Below are 16,568 nucleotides of genomic sequence, written 5' to 3'. Positions count from 1 at the left end.
TCGACTGGTGTCGTATAATCTCATAGAATACGATACTGTTATATGGTTACATAAAGGACCATAATGTATCAAGGAGTTTCTGTCTCTCGATTGTAACCCTAACATCTTGCAAAAATTTCTTTCAACCCGCAAACAAAATATAAAATAATAAAATAAAGCTCTTTTTTGAAATAAAATAAAGCTCTGAGTCAGAAGAAAAGTGTTTATCATCACACACCGTGTGTGTGTGTGTGGGTAGCAGCGTTTCAACCGCAGGGCCGCACGGGCGGATCTATTTGCCGGTTTAAGAGTTCCGCATCCATCTCCCTTCCCTCGCTCCTCCGTCTCTGCCGCTGCCGTATAAATAGGCAGGGGGCGTTTTCTTAAAAAAGCCAGGCCCGAAACGCCGCTGCGTTGTATTTCTTAGATCTCCGTTCCATCCCACACACGCCCGCCCACGACACAAGAGAGTGGTGGTGAGGAGGAGGAGGACGGGAGCAAATCATAGCTAGCGCCACCCCGCTTCCTTCCTTTATTTAGCCAGCCTCGCCTCCGCATTTTCCTGCCACCTCCATCCATCCCCCCATCTATCCATCCCTCGCGCCCCGTCCCACCGGGATCGTTCCAAGGTATGCATCTCTCGTCGATTCTCGGGCTGCCAAGGTTTAGTTTCCTTGTCATTTGATCCCACTAGTGTGTGTGGCTCCGGCCGGCGTGTCGTATTTCGGGTGGGATTAAAGGTCCCCACTACGTTTCGAGGCTGGGATTGTGGTTTGTTTCATCCACCGATCGTCAGGAATAGGGGTTAAATGCAATTGGTTAAATGTGAGCGGTCGGCCAACGTCTGATATAGGTCAGTTGTCGTCAATGATCCGGTTGGCCGAGCTCATCGGACATTGATCACTGCGTCTCCGATCGCCTACATATTTCAATGCGATTCCCACACATGGTCGTTGGTTCTGCGCATGCATGCCTAGGTTCAGGTCTTCTCATCAGACTTGCAGTTTTTGGTCCGAGCAAGAAATACTGCAGTCCATGCCTCGTGATTTGTCACGGCTGCTCTTCTCTTATTTACTACTCCCTCCGTTCCGAATTACTTGTCGCGGGTATGGATGTATCTAGATGTATTTTAGTTCTAGATAAATCCATTTCTGCGACGAGTAATTTGGAACGGAGTGAGTACATTATTGATTCCTTTCTCCCAGCTGCTAATATCGTTCGTATCTTATTAATTTTATTCAAATCCATGTCTATCTAGGATATAGAGTAACTATAGTTCTCCTTTTTCTATATGAGCTAACTATAGTGTTTCTCTGGTTCCTTTCTCAGTATACAAGTTCCAGGTGTTGTGTGGTGGAGTCCCCTTTAAGGTTGCTTCTAAATGTCAAGTGCAAAACAGGTGCTTGATCCTGCATTTCAAGGAGCTGGCCAAAAACCGTATCCTTTTCATTTCTTCAAATAGGCCCTGTTGCTTTGCTTTCGCCCAATACTTCCCTTGCCTCTTTATGTTGCATGCCCCTTAACAACACTACAGTGGGACAGAAATATGGCGGATTGAAGATTTTAAGCCAGTTCCTTTGCCAAAGTCAGATTATGGTAAATTCTACTGTGGAGATTCATATATTGTTCTGCAGGTGATTGTTTCTTCTTTCAGAGGAATCTTTCTGAATTCCTATTTCTTCTCACCAAGAATACCCTTTTTAATACTACTGGTTTTCATATTTCTGCTAGACGACTTGTAACAGGGGCGGTGCTTACCTCTCTGACATTCACTTCTGGATTGGGAAAGATTCTAGTCAGGTACATCTTCTATAATACCAAAACCTTTTCTGTACCGAGCACAATGGCATTTCCCTCTAGCTCAGTCCTCATCCTCACTTGATATCTTGTCATACAGGATGAAGCTGGCACTTCAGCAATCAAGACAGTTGAACTTGATTCCATGCTTGGGGGTCGTGCAGTCCAGCACAGGGAACCCCAAGGCTATGAATCTGATAAGTTCCTATCATACTTCAAGCCATGCATTATACCCATGGAGGGAGGTTTTGCTTCTGGGTTTAGAAAGCCAGAGGAGGACAAATTTGAAACACGGCTGTATATTTGCAAAGGAAAGAGAGCTATCAGAGTTAAAGAGGTGTAATACATTTCCTTTCTTCCGGTGCTTCCAGAAATACATATCAAGAACTAATCGTACAGTGTCTTGTTTATTCAGGTTCCATTTGCTCGTTCCTCACTAAACCACGATGATGTCTTTATCTTAGATACTGAAAAGAAAATATATCAATTCAATGGTGCTAACTCCAATATTCAAGAAAGAGCCAAAGCACTGGAAGTGATCCAACATTTAAAGGACAAGTACCATGAAGGAGTTTGTGATGTTGCAATTGTTGGTGAGATGGCCAACATTTTAACTAAATACTTGTGACATAGTGAAGCAAGTAAACGTATTTACTTATAGTTGCTTTTTATAATAGATGATGGAAAATTGCAAGCAGAATCAGATTCCGGTGAATTCTGGGTGGTTTTTGGTGGTTTTGCACCAATAGGGAAGAAAGCTATAAGTGATGATGATGTTATTCTTGAAGCTACACCAACAAAGCTTTACAGGTACCTCTACAAGGATAATTTTTTTTTGAAATAATTGTAAAAGGATTGCAACATCAAACTAACCAACAATTAGGTACTCATCAATTTTGAACTTATGCATTGTTATAGTGAATTACATATTTGTACCTACAAAAGGCAGTTACACCTATTGGAGAGTCAGAAGTGAGGGCTGTGAGATGTGAGTCAGTAGGTTGAGAAGTTGGAGACTTCGTACCTCTCTTCGTAAAACAGAAACTTCACATATAGAAGTTTATGGTTAAAGAGTGTAGCCATTGAAATAGCTCGACTCTATGCTGAAACTAAAATCCTTTGGACGGTGTTCGGATATCTTTCATTACCATTTCTTAGATTAGCCTGCTCTTTATATAGGTTTCTGCAGTTTCCTGTTAGTCAAGTAATATCTACTGAATGGGCAGCAGACTTCTAGTTGACCTGTAAAGTTTATCACTCCCTCCATCCCATTATATAAGATGTTATTACAACCAATATGCGAGGGAGTACTATATATGGAGTATATCGGTTGTAATAGCATCTTATATTATGGGATGGAGGGAGTACTATATATGTAGGTCTGCTTGCCCCATTGTACGCTAGATTTATTTTACAAGTTTTCAGTCTCAACTTTGTATTCATTCCTTGAACTGTCTTCACACATGTCAACTGTTATGTTTGCAGTGTCAATAATGGTAAACTGACGTTAGAAGATACCGTTTTGACAAAATCAATTCTTGAGAACACTAAATGCTTTTTACTTGACTGCGGGTCCGAGTTATATGTATGGGTTGGTCGAGTAACACATGTGGATGATAGGAAAGCTGCAAGTGTGGCGGTTGAGGTAAACGCACAGGACATCATTTTGAGCTTGTTATCTTGTTCAAATAAGTCATCCTATCTATATATTTGATTTGCAGGAATTCATTGTTAAGCAAAATAGGCCAAAGACAACAAGAGTAACTCAAGTAATTCAAGGTTATGAGGACCATACGTTCAAGTCCAAATTTGATTCGTGGCCTGTAACTAACGCGGCAGGAGCCAGCGGGGAGGATGGCCGAGGAAAAGTTGCAGGTAGTTTATTTTTTATTGTACATTGGGATATTAAAAAGTTCCTCTTTTGATTGGTGTTGATAATACTTCGTTCTCCTCTAGCGCTGTTGAAGAAAAAAGGTGATGTCAAGGGAGCCTCAAAAAACAGCCCTGCAGTAAATGAGGAAATTCTTCCTTTGCTAGAAGGCGGTGGAAAGCTTGAGGTTTTGCTTATCATGCATCACAATTTACATGTTATTTTAATAACCACAACTGGAAACAGGAAAGTGCCATAAAAACATTGTGCACATATTTCAGGTATGGTGTGTTGATGGCAGTGCTAAGACTGCTCTTCCGAAGGAAGATCTTGGAAAATTTCATAGCGGGGATTGTTATATTGTTCTCTACACATATCATTCGGGTGACAAAAGAGAAGAATTCTATCTAACTTACTGGATTGGGAAGAATAGTATACTGGTAATTGGGTTTTCACCGTTCTCAAATGTTTTATACACAGCACCTTACTATTGGTTATATTTGCTTTCTCGTCTTTTTTTCGAGATTGCCCCATATTTTTGTGCCTTTTCTTACTTTGCGTGTGATCACCACATCATTGTGATGATAAATTTGATTGATTGTATTGCACGTTTTCTTCTTGACCTTTCTGTTATTTTTAATGAATTCTTATTCTTCTCAGCACAATTAGTTATTTCTATGCTAGGTTTGTTATTAATCCCCACCCCACCACAAAACTGTGAACTTACTCTGTGATTTATTTCTAACAGGAAGATCAGCATACGGCTCTTCAAATAACTAATACAATTTGGAATTCAATGAAAGGAAGACCTATTCTGGTACTGTATTTATGTCGTGACAATTTGCACAAAATATCCAGAAAGGAGTTTGACATGTCTTGTATTTGGTATTGCAGGGTCGTATTTATGAAGGGAAGGAGCCTCCACAGTTTATTGCTCTTTTCCAGCCCATGGTTATTCTTAAGGTATGGTCTCTACTTCCTACCTTACTCAAGTAATGTATACTGATTGGGTTCATAATAAGTGCTATCCTGTGAGGAGCAAACTATGGACTGATAGTTCTAAAAAAAAACTATGGATTGATCTGTATAGCTGAAGATATTTACATTGTCAAGTACTCCCTCTGTAAACTTTTGTAAGGCTTTTTAGATCACTAAAGTATGATCTAAAAAGTCCTATAAAAGTTTACAGAGGAAGTATCAACTAAGTTTATATTACTAAAATCATGCAGGGTGGAATCAGCTGTGGGTACAAGAATTCTGTACAAGAGAAGGGCTTGCCAGATGAAACATATCCTGGCACTGGTGTCGCTCTTGTTAGAATTAATGGAACATCAATTCATAACAATAAAACACTTCAAGTCGATGAGGTATGGTCTACCTCTACCTGTGCTTATTTGATTCAAAATGATAATATTTCTTGGAATTATGAAACTGTATTTAATGCTTATTTTTATGTTGTTAAGATGACATATCATAATAATGACTAAGAATTTAGTTAGCTTCTGAGATTCTTTTTGCTCAAATGTAGTTTCATGATTTGGCATAAATGATTCATAATAGAGTACCGTAATGGTGAACAGTGAAAAATTCATAGTATTGTGGTTTACCCGTGCTGTTAGGAAGCAATGCTGTGAAGTAAATATAGTAGGTTAACCTGTGATTGCGCATCCATCATTTGTGCATCTGCGCGTTAAAATTTTGGTGAGTTTTTGTACACAATCATCGTGACTTACATGCCATTTTATAGTTAATGTGATTGCTTATGAAAAAATGGATTTTATTTCGTAATCATTTGAAATGGGCACTAGGGAAAACCAGTGGAAAAACCAGAGATGGGAGTGGGAAAAAATCAAAATTGGGAGGAGGGAGGGCTGACCATACGTGGGGGTTTGGACGAAGGAAAGAAGAGCAAACGTCAACCTTATGTTCTTTCTAAATAGTGGAGATAGAGATTGGACTGATTTTCCGATAATAAAACTCTGTCGCCCACATTCTTGTTCTTCAGAATGACCTTTTAGCTTACTTTGCTCATTAAAAACTTTACATATTTACCACTAACCTTAGGTAGTACGAATCAAACGTTTGCTACCTTTAATTAACTTGTCAGTAACAATTTTATAGGTGTCAACATCCTTGAGTTCCACGAATTGTTTTGTCTTGCAATCTGGAAATTCAGTGTTTATATGGATTGGCAACACAAGTTCTTATGAACAACAACAGTGGGCTGCAAAAATTGCTGAGTTCTTGAAGGTATGAAAAAAGATACCACCTTGTTATTTCCCTTCTGTCTTTTCTAGTTAGTGCAATTTCGTGTTTACAAAAAAAAAGATAAGCTGTGCTCCTATTGAGAACTTGATAAATCTGTGAAAGTGAAGCTCATGTTACATTTTCTCATTCTCATAAAATATCTTTCTAGGCCTTAGATCAAATGAGATGACATCTGTTGAGTTGTATCTAGTTGTGTTTGTGTGTGGCCATGAGTCCCATATACTCTTGTAAGGGCGGTATGTACGTGACTTGTACTATGATCCTTATGATATAAATGAGACATGTTCACCTGGAATGAAAAACTTCTGCAGAACTTACGGTGAACCTGGAGAGGAAAAAAATCATCCCGAATTTTTATTTGGACTAATCTACTAGAAGAATTAATTTCAAGATAAAATTTAACAGTGTATCAATACCAGTCTTATTTTGACCAAGTTTATCTAAAGGTAGTTCATGTTAACAACTTTACCATATTCGAGCTGTAAGTGGCCAAATATGAGCAAATTTGTATAGAAATACCAAAGTGCTCTTAGCTACATTTTTCTTCATTTTATTTTAAGTGCCTTTTCATGCAATTTCTGATATTAAAACCAAACCACTATGCATAACAGATGCACCAGTTGCACATGTGACACTGAAGTTACAAACAACTGGAAAGGCTACACAAAATCTGTCTGTTTGATTGAAGGGTACTTGTTTCTACCTAATAAATTGCATGAAAGCAATGCAATATTTGAATTAAGATGGTTGTTTACAGTTTCTGTCGTAAATTTTGTACTCCCTCCGATCCATATTACTTGTCGCTCAAACGGATGTATCTAGAAATATTTCAGTGCTAGATACATCCATTTGAGCGACAAGTAATATGGATCGGAGTGAGTAGCACTTAAAAAAACACTGACCTTCATGAGTAAAACATTAGAGAATATGAAATAATATGAACATGATTGCTGTCACAGATAAGGCCTGTTTGGAACGCGGGCATTTTGTAGGAAACAGTTGCATCCTACAGAAGGAAACAGGGCAAATCCCTGCTTCCAAACGAGGCTGACTTGGTTGTCAAGCCCCTCGAATATCCTGTTCTTACTACAGAACGTTTGATATTTCCATCAATTTCCAGCTACTTATTGCTAACTATAATTATGCGATGTGATGTGTTCCAAACCACAGCCTGGCGTTGCTGTCAAACATTGCAAGGAGGGAACTGAAAGCTCTTCTTTCTGGTCTGCTCTTGGTGGAAAACAGGATTACTCAAATAAAAATGCCACACAGGATGTTGTTAGAGAACCCCATCTCTACACATTCTCATTTAGGAATGGTCAGTTCTATCCTGAACTTAAATCCATATGTTTTTTTTATTGCTACTACTTTGGGAGTTTATGTTCTTTAAGTACCCTAATCATCTTCTGTTGTGTTGTTTTCATTGTTCATGTCGCGCCACTTATCAGGCAAGCTGGAGGTTTGTCATCTTATTCTATGAAGCCTAAATTTTGTATGCTCCAGCACTTCTTCAGGATTGCAAATTTTGAAAAAGCTTCTGTATCTGTAGGTAACTGAAGTTTACAATTTTTCACAAGATGATCTGTTGACTGAAGATGTGATGGTACTTGACACACATGCCGAAGTCTTTGTCTGGATGGGTCAGTGTGTGGACACAAAAGAGAAACAAATGGCATTTGAAATTGGCGAGGTATAATATGAAGTATTATCTTTGTTGTTTTCATCTGTATTAGTACCGTTCAACGTAGATAAATAACCACTTCTCCGCAGAAATACATAGAACATGCGGTGACCTTCGAAGGTCTTGCTCCTGACGTGCCTCTCTATAAAGTCAGTGAAGGGAATGAACCTTGCTTCTTTAGGACATACTTCTCCTGGGATAACACAAGATCTCTGGTATGCCATTCTTATTTACCAATTGCATCTTACTTTTTTTTTTCTCTCACTTCTAACTCTGTTCTATTTATCACCATTTATATGGGGTAGCAGATATTTTGAACGGTTTACTTGAGGGGCATTGCTGGCTTCGTATATGAAAATCTTTCCTGTCTTTTAGTTTCTTTCGCCCCGCTTTATATACATAGCAACGATCAACAACAACCCGGTACAACGCATGCCACCACAACACACGCACGCACCCAAGGCAGGATACATAGCTGCTGATCGTAGCAACACCACCCCTAGCACTACAAGAGCAACCGGGGGCTCAACCGGGAACACGCCACCGCAAAGAAATGAAGCCGCATACGATGAACCGTGGGCTTCAAGGCGGCACCTTCAGGAAGGATACGACACCGGAGCGCTGTCACCGCCTGATCTGAGGATCAGAGTTTCCCCTGGAGCAGCATGACGGACAGTGAGAGCCGCGACGACGCCTTCACGAAGGGAACGAGCTTCGCCACTGTCGGTCCTTCCGAAGATAGAACAGGTTTTCAGCCCGGCCAATACTCACCACCACCGAACGCCACACCCCGGCTACCATGCCGCCCACACGGCCATGGCCACCGGGCAGCACCAAGCCACGTGCTCTGCCCAAAAGCACCGCGCTACCACCTCCAAGGCCGCCGCCCTGGCATCCAAGACCTTGACACCACCTCACCTGAGATCCGCAACTACCCCAGCGAAAGAGACGAGTGGAAAGGACCCGCCTTTCACACCCCTGGGCAGCCCCCAGCGCTGAGACCCAATAGGCCGGCCAAAGCTGGCCTCCATCGACCCGTCGTGCAGCACTGGGCGCGAGGCGAGCTCGGTCATATGGCACCGTGTGCGAGACGAGGTCGGTCCTGCTGCACCGTGCGCGAGACGAGCTCGGTCTGCACCGTGCGCGAGACGAGGTCGGTCTTGCCGCACCGGGCTCAAGACGACAATCGACCGCAGCTGGGAGAAGGACAGCCCTTCGATGAAATTAGCGTCCGTATGATGAGGAGAGGGGTCGAAGGCCGACACATGCCGCCTACGAGCGAGCCGCCGCCAGAACAAGCCAGCCGCCGCCGCAACCAACCTGCCACCTCACGAGCCGCTGACCGACAGGACGATGCCGGAGAAGACCAGCCGCCGCCGTGGAATGGCCCGGACCACCGCCATGAGCCACCACCATGCCGTGGCAGCCCACATTCACACCTGGACCTTGAGGGCCAGCCCCGAGCCGCCCGCCGGCGGCCATGGTCCAGATCCGAGCTGATCTGGCCGGCCACCACCGCCGCCAGCAGCAGCAGGCGTGCCGCCCTGGTCCACGGCCATCGCCACGACCCCACCAGGTCGCAGCCCACCCCTGCACCGCCTGACGCCCACACGCCTGCCAGACCAGATCTGATCTGGACAGGGCCGCCACCGCCGCCACGTGCGCGCCGCCGCCGCCGCCAAGTGCGCGCCGGCCCGCCCCCACCCGATCTGGCCCGAGCGAATCCGCCGCAGCCGCCGCAGCCGCCGCACCGCAAATGCCAGCCTAGCCGCCTCCGCGACGCCACCAGGCGCCCTCACCGCTGATCCGGATCAACGCCGCTGGCCCCCTCCCCCGGACGAGCGGCCGACCCACGCCAGCCATGGATCTCGCACGGAGGGGAGACGAAGGCTTTGCCCGGCGGCACTGTTGTGCGGCGGCAGGGGAGGAACAGAGGGAGGAGGTGAGGGGCAGCGGCGATTAGGGTTCCCCCAGGTGCTCGTGGGAGCACGGCGGGAGGGAGAGGGGAGAGAGTCCTGGCGTTCCTTTCTAACCAAAGATTGTGGAATCCCACTATTATGATAGAAGTCAATTCTCTGACCTTAGTCCGAACCTGTTGCTTATCGAGCACCACCGTTCTCTCGCGTTGATGTTCATATTTGGAGTTAAGCTCCCAAGTCTGAAGCCACGGAGGAAAAAACCCCGGAAATGTCTGGCAAACGAGCACTGCACCATGAGATGGTCGATGAACTCCGCAGCCTGATTGCAAAGCAGGCAGCAGGGTGGGTGTTGCATTCCACTTCAGGCGAGCCGATCTGCTGTCTAACGTGGATCTCTAATCACAAGGCATGTGAAGAACTGTTCCTTGGGAGGGGCAGCATTCTTCAATAGCACACTAGCATAGTCCGCTTCCTCTGTACCGAAGAAAAAAGCTTGGTAGGCCGAGCTGGTTGTGTATTTCACGGATGCCATCAGTCTCCAAGTGAAACTGTCCTCCACATCTCTCAGCGGCGGTGTCATCTGGATAAGCCTCCATAGCTCCATGAATTCAATGATCACATCTAAGGTGAGGGTCCCTCTGATATCATTAATCAACTTGCCCTCTGCTAGAGCGTCCGCCACTGATCTCCGTTTACCACCTTAGCCTTCACCAATGGTTATAAATTTGGTGCGATGTCGTGAGCACTGCATCCCTCAGTCTACCTATCATGCCAAAAGCTCACCGTATCATCTCTGCTAATCGTGCACTTGGTCGCCACAAGAAAGAGTTGTGTGGCCTCCTCGGAGATAGAGGGTGATAGCCTGGGCCAAACCCTGATTGGCCCAGTTCTCTGAAGCCAGAGCCAGCGAATCTGCAAAGCCTTATTGAGATAATTAAGTCGATGAATGCCAATGGTTTGCAAATCAGCTCTCAAGCAACCAGGCAATGACCTCCCTTTGCCTCCTTGGTGCCCCTCCAGAAAAAAATATGGCAGAGCTCGGTGATGGTCTTGAAAATCCATGGAGGGAGCTCAAGGGAAAGCATATGGTAAATCGTGATCGCAGTGAGCACAAATTTGGTCCACAGGAGGTGCAGTACCTTATTCAAAGTGAGCGACGTGAAGAATCTAGAAAACTAATCCACAGGAACTTATGAATCTTGGGAAGTAACTGCAGTTGGTGTACACACTTTGTTTTCACTAATTTGGCCCAATATTGGTTAATACAAGCCACTAAGGGACTTGGGAGGTTAGACATAATTCTGCTCAGATATCAAAACTAAAATAATTGGACGAACTGTAAACATGGATATGTTCGTCCATATAAAGAAATTGTGCAAAGTGGTGACAATATGATAGCTGGTGGAAGAAAACAGAAACGTTTGGGAATACAAATTTGAATTTGATGTAAAATAAGATGATTTTTTTCCGCGGTTGATGAGCTGCTCCCACAGCCATAGTCTCAAAAAAAAAAGTGCCATGAGCATTACATGTATGTAAAGTGTTTTTTTCCTGTAAGTTGTCAGTGCTTGTATTCTTTAATTCAAAACCTTAATATTTATTTTAGAGCAAAGGCTGTTATGGCTGAGCTTTGTATTGAAAACCTTAAAGTCATAAGTTTTTGCTGGGGCTGCAAGCTTGCAGGTAAAGTATATTACTCCGCTATTTGACTATAACTATCCCTAGCCCACCACATACACATCAAAGAAATAATTTAATGTAAGAAAAAGTTTGTAAAAAATTACTATGAACGGCATACGTAAATTGCAGAAGCTTACTACACCCTGGTTATCTCAATGGACATTTATTTGAAATGGAGAATCCCAAGGTTGTGGACAATCTAGTGAAATGAAGGAAATATGAGAAACATTGCCTACTAGCTCTACCAGACCACCTACTCTAGCAGTTACTACATGAGCTTAAAAGAATCAAGCAAAATCATCACCATTACCAAAGATTGCTTGGGAGAATAGTTAACAAGGTTAAGAACCAATTGATAAGTTCCTAAAGAAGTCAAATATGTGTTTTTAACCGACACTACTTGAGATCATCCTACAGCCGGTGTCGTATTTGTTTGGAGCGGCCAAATAGACTATCTCGAGAAGTCACTTTGGAGGTACCAGAATTATCCAGACTTTATCATGGTTCCATGGAATATCTGCTCCTCTTATCAAGTCCGCTGGCATTCCTGTTCTGGTACTGTCCAAAAAATATATATCTGGGAGCTGGATTATTTAGATTTTAGGGGTTTACATTCACAACTTTCTAAACTAACCCAATCAATTCTATACCTGTAAGTTTGAGTTAACCCTGAAAATTCAGTAGGAGGATTGTTGAAGTGATTCTATACCTGTAAGTTAAGTTAACCCTGAAAACTCAGTAGGAGGATTGTTGAAGTGATAGAACTACCCTATACCCTTTTCACTGTTCTTTTTCTTTCTTCTATCTCGCCTCCATAATTATATCGCTGTGGTAAATGCCAGCATTGCTATTTCTCCTTGATTTCTTACACTGGCCTGTGTTATCACATTTGGTCGTACCACTTTCCTTTCTCACACTTGTTTTAGGATGTTTTATAATAAAATTCGCCCTTGAAACAGATTCACGGGAATTCATTTCAGAAGAAACTTTCACTTATGTTTGGAATGCGTTCAGAGGCAAGTTACATTTTTTTTCTCTTGAAGTATTTGCTCTATTGTTTATGGAAAAGGTACTTGGAAATGTAAAGCCAATTTCAGTTTTGTAAAGTAGTTAATAATTGCTTGCAGAGCGGGCCTAAGGGCTCAGGTGATGGTGGACCAACTCAAAGGGCATCAGCACTGGCTGCACTTTCATCCGCTTTTAATCCATCTTCCCAGGATAAACAGGTAAGTTAAGCATTTCTTAGCCAACTATTATTAACTAATTAATAAAATGCATATCTGACAAGTCAACTAATGTTGTGATCTTCTTTAGTCTACTGATAGGCCTCAAAGCTCTGGTGATGGTGGACCTACTCAGCGTGCTTCGGCATTGGCTGCATTATCATCTGCACTCAATACGTCAGGGAAACCCAAAAGCCCACAATCACAATCTCGTGCAGGTCAAGGGTCTCAGAGAGCAGCTGCTGTTTCAGCATTGTCTAATGTTTTAGCTGCCGAAAGTCCCCGCATTGGTAAGCGGAGATTTGTGTTTACGTTCTTGTTTCTTCATCTTGATTGATACCAAATACTGTACGTATTAACAACTTGAGCTGATTAACAGATGCAGAGGGTGAAGCAGCGGGGTCCTCAGAATTTGATATGGTGGATGAGGGGGAGCGAACTGAGCCTGACGTATCATGGGAAGAGACTGCCAACGAAAATGGTGGTGAAACAGTCTTCAGCTATGACCGTCTGATATCAAAGTCTACCGACCCTGTCCGTGGAATAGATTACAAGCGCAGAGAGGTTTGTCATTTTCATAGCCTTTTTTTTAATGATAATAAAGTCGGCCATAGAAATCTATAACCTGCCGGATTTCAAAGGCTTATTCCACTATATATGCTTTTGCAGACATATTTGTCGGACAGTGAATTCCAGACTGTATTTGGTATGAGCAAGGAGGAGTTCTACAAGCAGCCAAGGTGGAAGCAAGAACAGCAGAAAAGAAAAGCGGATCTTTTCTGAAGCATAGCCTTCTCCGGCCGGTGCATCCTAGTTTTCTCTTCCATGAACAAGCCCATGCATGCCCAGCAGTCTTTTCATGTTCCAGACGCGAGACTACCTGCTGCTGGTTTATCTGCTGATTTGATTTCCCCAAGTTTTATAGGGTACAGTATTATTTATATTATTCCTACATGATCTGCGTTACGCAAGTCCAAGGGTCGTCCCTACATCAATTACTCTGAGCTTCTCGTGGTTATTCTTCGTCGATGCACATTGTGTACACTATTTCCATGCTCAAATTTGTAACAAGGGCCGCTCTTGGCGTCGTTTCGTTTCTGATGGTCATGCTATGTTGGCACTGAGATGTATGACACAAATTCATATCCAGATTTCTGCTTTTACTTTTGTTTTCTTTTGACAAAATATACTTCTGCCTTTTAGACTTGTATTTTTTGTGTGTCACTACTTGGAAATTGGTCGTTGTCGAGTGTTGTTATCTTTGCCGAGAGTCAAACTGCGGGAGCTCGAAAAAAAACAACGTAAGCCGAGTACGGTTCTTGGTAATGACTTGGCAGAGGCATTCCGTTGCTGAGAGCTAGGTAAAGGGAACTCGGTAAGCAAAATAAACTCGGCTTATACTAACTATGCTGAGTTTCTTGCAGGCCAAACTCGGCAAAGTTTACCACATGAAACATGTGGTAAGCAATCCAAACAAATCAAAAAAAAAAAACTCGGCAAAGTTTGTGCCATGTGGCGACAACATCGGTTGTTGTGTACTCTGTCATGGCGGGCCGAGTTTGTCAAGCTCCCACATTACCGCCGAGTTTGTCAAGCTCCCACATTACCATACTTGGCATAGTTTTTGTAAGATATTTTTTTTTCTTTTAACCACGTGGACTGTTTTGCCAAGTTGCCGGCCGTAAGCACTCGTTAGCTGATCTGACCTGAATTATTTCTTATACATACTGATCCCCTGCCGCCTCCTCACTGTCATTGTGCTGCCCACACCTACCCACACCCCGACAGCTTCTCCTCCGGCCGTCTCCACAGGCCGCTCCTCCCCTCCCGGCGACGCACTCCACCATTTTGGACTCTAGCCAATGGAACCAAAAGTCTGAAATGATGGAAAGGGCTAGACAATTCACATATACACTTCAACACGTTCTCTCACATGTGACACGGGAAGTCAACATGTGGCTAGTACATGAAGCTTAACATGGTATCAGGGGCTAAGATATTGAGTTCAAGTTCTGACTTTTGCAATTTATCAAAAAAATCTTGCCCTCGCCCCCTCTGTGCCCATGTATAGTCCTCTGGAGTCATATCTATGAGTCTATTCACGTATCGTCTTTTCGCGTCACACGTGAGAAGGGGTGTTGAAGTGTACGGATTGTCTAATCTGTTCCATTAGTTCAGACTTTTATTGTGTTAACTAGTGCATGAAACTTAACAATGAATAGTTGTAATCAGACCTTCTTTTGACATATCTATCCTATTCTTATTTGCGTACCATATGCACCTCTACACATATGAATAATGAAATTAATTTATATATGCATGCATGTATATATGGAAATGGATATGGAAATTTCATATGAATATTGTTATGGATAAGTTTTGTGTGTGTGAGAGGAGGGGAGGGGGATAGGATGAGGTTAGGAGAATAGGGTGGGTCTGCTGTACAAACATCTTTTCTTTCTTTCCCTAATAATAAAGCGATTATCGCTTCTGCCCGTCAGCTCACTGTCGTCGCGCTTTTGCTAAACCCCCATGTGTTTTTAATACAACCGTAGTCCTTCTTCTAATAAAAACGGTTCGTTGAAAAAGGTGAGGTGCGGGCGGAGCTGGGCGGAGCAGCAGCAGAAGGGGCGGCGCGGCGGAGCGGGAGAAGCTGGTTGAGCCCTTGTCACCGGACGGCTACAACCGTCTCCTGCTTCCTTTCCAGCCGCAGCGAAGCAGGAGAGGTTAAGGGGCAGGCGGAGTGGGAGAGGTTCAGGCACGACGCGGCGGAGCATGAGAGGTTCAGGGACGGTGCCAGCGGAGCAGGAGAGGTTCATGGGCGGTGCCCTTGTTGCCGGACAGCCATCCTTGCTGCGCTTGATGGAGGACAGAAGGGGGAACATTTTCTGGTGGGTACGCCGGCCGCGGGTGCGCTTCAATGTGACATGTCTGCCGCCGCCAATCCTCTCCGGCCTCCTCCGTCGTATCCTTCTCAATCTCCAACGAGCTGCTCCCGTGTCGTGATTTGGATGGACGATCAGAGTCCGTGTCCTTGTCCAACACCTAGCAATGGAGTGCCCGACCTGGATTTGAGTTGCTTGCTATAAGAAGGAGCGGTCCTCGGCTGGAATCTCCATCAGATTGCGTCCTTGGACCATAAGCTCCATCAAAGCCTATCCAAATTGCTTTTTTGACACAACGTACAATGTCAGCGTCGAGTTCGCCGGAGGAAGAAGTGTCGACTTAAGCTTCATGTACTAGCCACATGTTGACTTCCATCCATCCATCTGTCCAACCATCCAGACAATCCACATATACACTTCAACATGTGGCTAATCGAAGACCATCTGTCCAACCGTCCAATTTCGCCTGCCTCGGCTACACCAGAGGTATGTATCCCCTTCATATTCACTGGATGGAATCCCCTGTTTGTCCCCTGCCTCTTGTCTTCGATTCTGTTCTGTAGCCTGACTGAAATAAGGGACAATGCTTAAATTATAAAGCATGAGAAAACTGATGGAGCGAGGTTAGTACAACAGCAAAGTTTTGTAAGCTCATGTGAGTCATGTTATTCTCTCTACAATATTGCATGAATGTGTACAATCAAATTTATAGACTGATTTAGTAGTCTTTGTGATTGCTACATGCAAGTCAGTTTATAGTTTCTGAGGGGAACAACCTGATCCATCTTTTCTTGTGATCTGAATTATGATGTAGGATATAGCCACAAGGGTTAATTCTTCTGTTGGCAAGTAATCTTAAGACTTTTTTCCTGGGTGATTCGTAAGATAGATTACCCTACACATTTCACAATTTTAGTATCTCTTATGCACCTAAATCTATAGAGATATTAAGCTCCCATGATTTGAAGCCTTCTGGTGATTCGGGGATTATGGGGTCACTGAGTGCCCTGCTTGTAAGGTTGTTTGATGTAAAGTTTATTTCTCTTTTTTATTTTTTATTCTTTCCCATTTAATTCATGAGCGCTTATTAAATTTTGTAAACATTAAAAAACAAACATTTGTTTAAATTCACTTTTACTCGGATTCATTAATATTAAACACAGATATTTTTAAATTTCAAGACCATTTTTTAAGTTTGAACTTTTAAAAAGTTTGAAAACCTATTTTATTGTGACCATTTTTTAAAAAAAAATCATGATTTTTTTT

At 43.2% G+C, this 16,568-nt stretch overlaps 1 protein-coding gene across 2 annotated transcripts; it reads left to right on the top strand.

The window, feature by feature from the left end:
* Positions 1-368: 368 nt before the first annotated feature.
* On the top strand, positions 369-13,580 carry LOC119285845 (villin-2-like). 2 transcript variants are annotated; one of them, XM_037565179.1, is made up of 24 exons: positions 369-608; positions 1,309-1,416; positions 1,514-1,613; positions 1,711-1,779; positions 1,877-2,113; positions 2,192-2,369; positions 2,454-2,586; positions 3,262-3,421; positions 3,498-3,651; positions 3,733-3,833; positions 3,928-4,086; positions 4,395-4,463; positions 4,541-4,609; positions 4,876-5,013; positions 5,768-5,896; positions 7,085-7,232; positions 7,363-7,373; positions 7,464-7,604; positions 7,685-7,810; positions 12,154-12,210; positions 12,322-12,420; positions 12,509-12,707; positions 12,797-12,981; positions 13,087-13,580. In XM_037565179.1, exons 2-24 carry the CDS (start codon positions 1,361-1,363, stop codon positions 13,198-13,200), a joined length of 2,832 nt encoding a protein of 943 aa, XP_037421076.1. In that variant the 5' UTR covers positions 369-608; positions 1,309-1,360; the 3' UTR covers positions 13,201-13,580. The 2 variants fall into 2 exon arrangements, with proteins under 2 accessions (XP_037421076.1, XP_037421077.1); XM_037565180.1 differs by lacking the exon at positions 369-608 and adding an exon at positions 624-642.
* Positions 13,581-16,568: the final 2,988 nt, after the last annotated feature.

Source organism: Triticum dicoccoides, chromosome 4A (genome assembly GCF_002162155.2).
Source record: "Triticum dicoccoides isolate Atlit2015 ecotype Zavitan chromosome 4A, WEW_v2.0, whole genome shotgun sequence".
Taxonomy (NCBI): Eukaryota; Viridiplantae; Streptophyta; class Magnoliopsida; order Poales; family Poaceae; genus Triticum; species Triticum dicoccoides.
The sequence above is the reverse complement of the archived record's forward strand: the minus strand, read 5'-3'. Positions and strand labels throughout refer to the sequence as shown.

Coding starts and splice junctions, on each gene's coding strand:
- LOC119285845 (XM_037565179.1), top strand. CDS start 1,361: ATGTCAAGTGCAAAACAGGTGCTTGATCCTGCATTTCAAGGAGCTGGC. Junction 12,421..12,508: donor CATCTTCCCAGGATAAACAG/GTAAGTTAAGCA, acceptor GATCTTCTTTAG/TCTACTGATAGGCCTCAAAG. Junction 12,708..12,796: donor TGCCGAAAGTCCCCGCATTG/GTAAGCGGAGAT, acceptor GCTGATTAACAG/ATGCAGAGGGTGAAGCAGCG.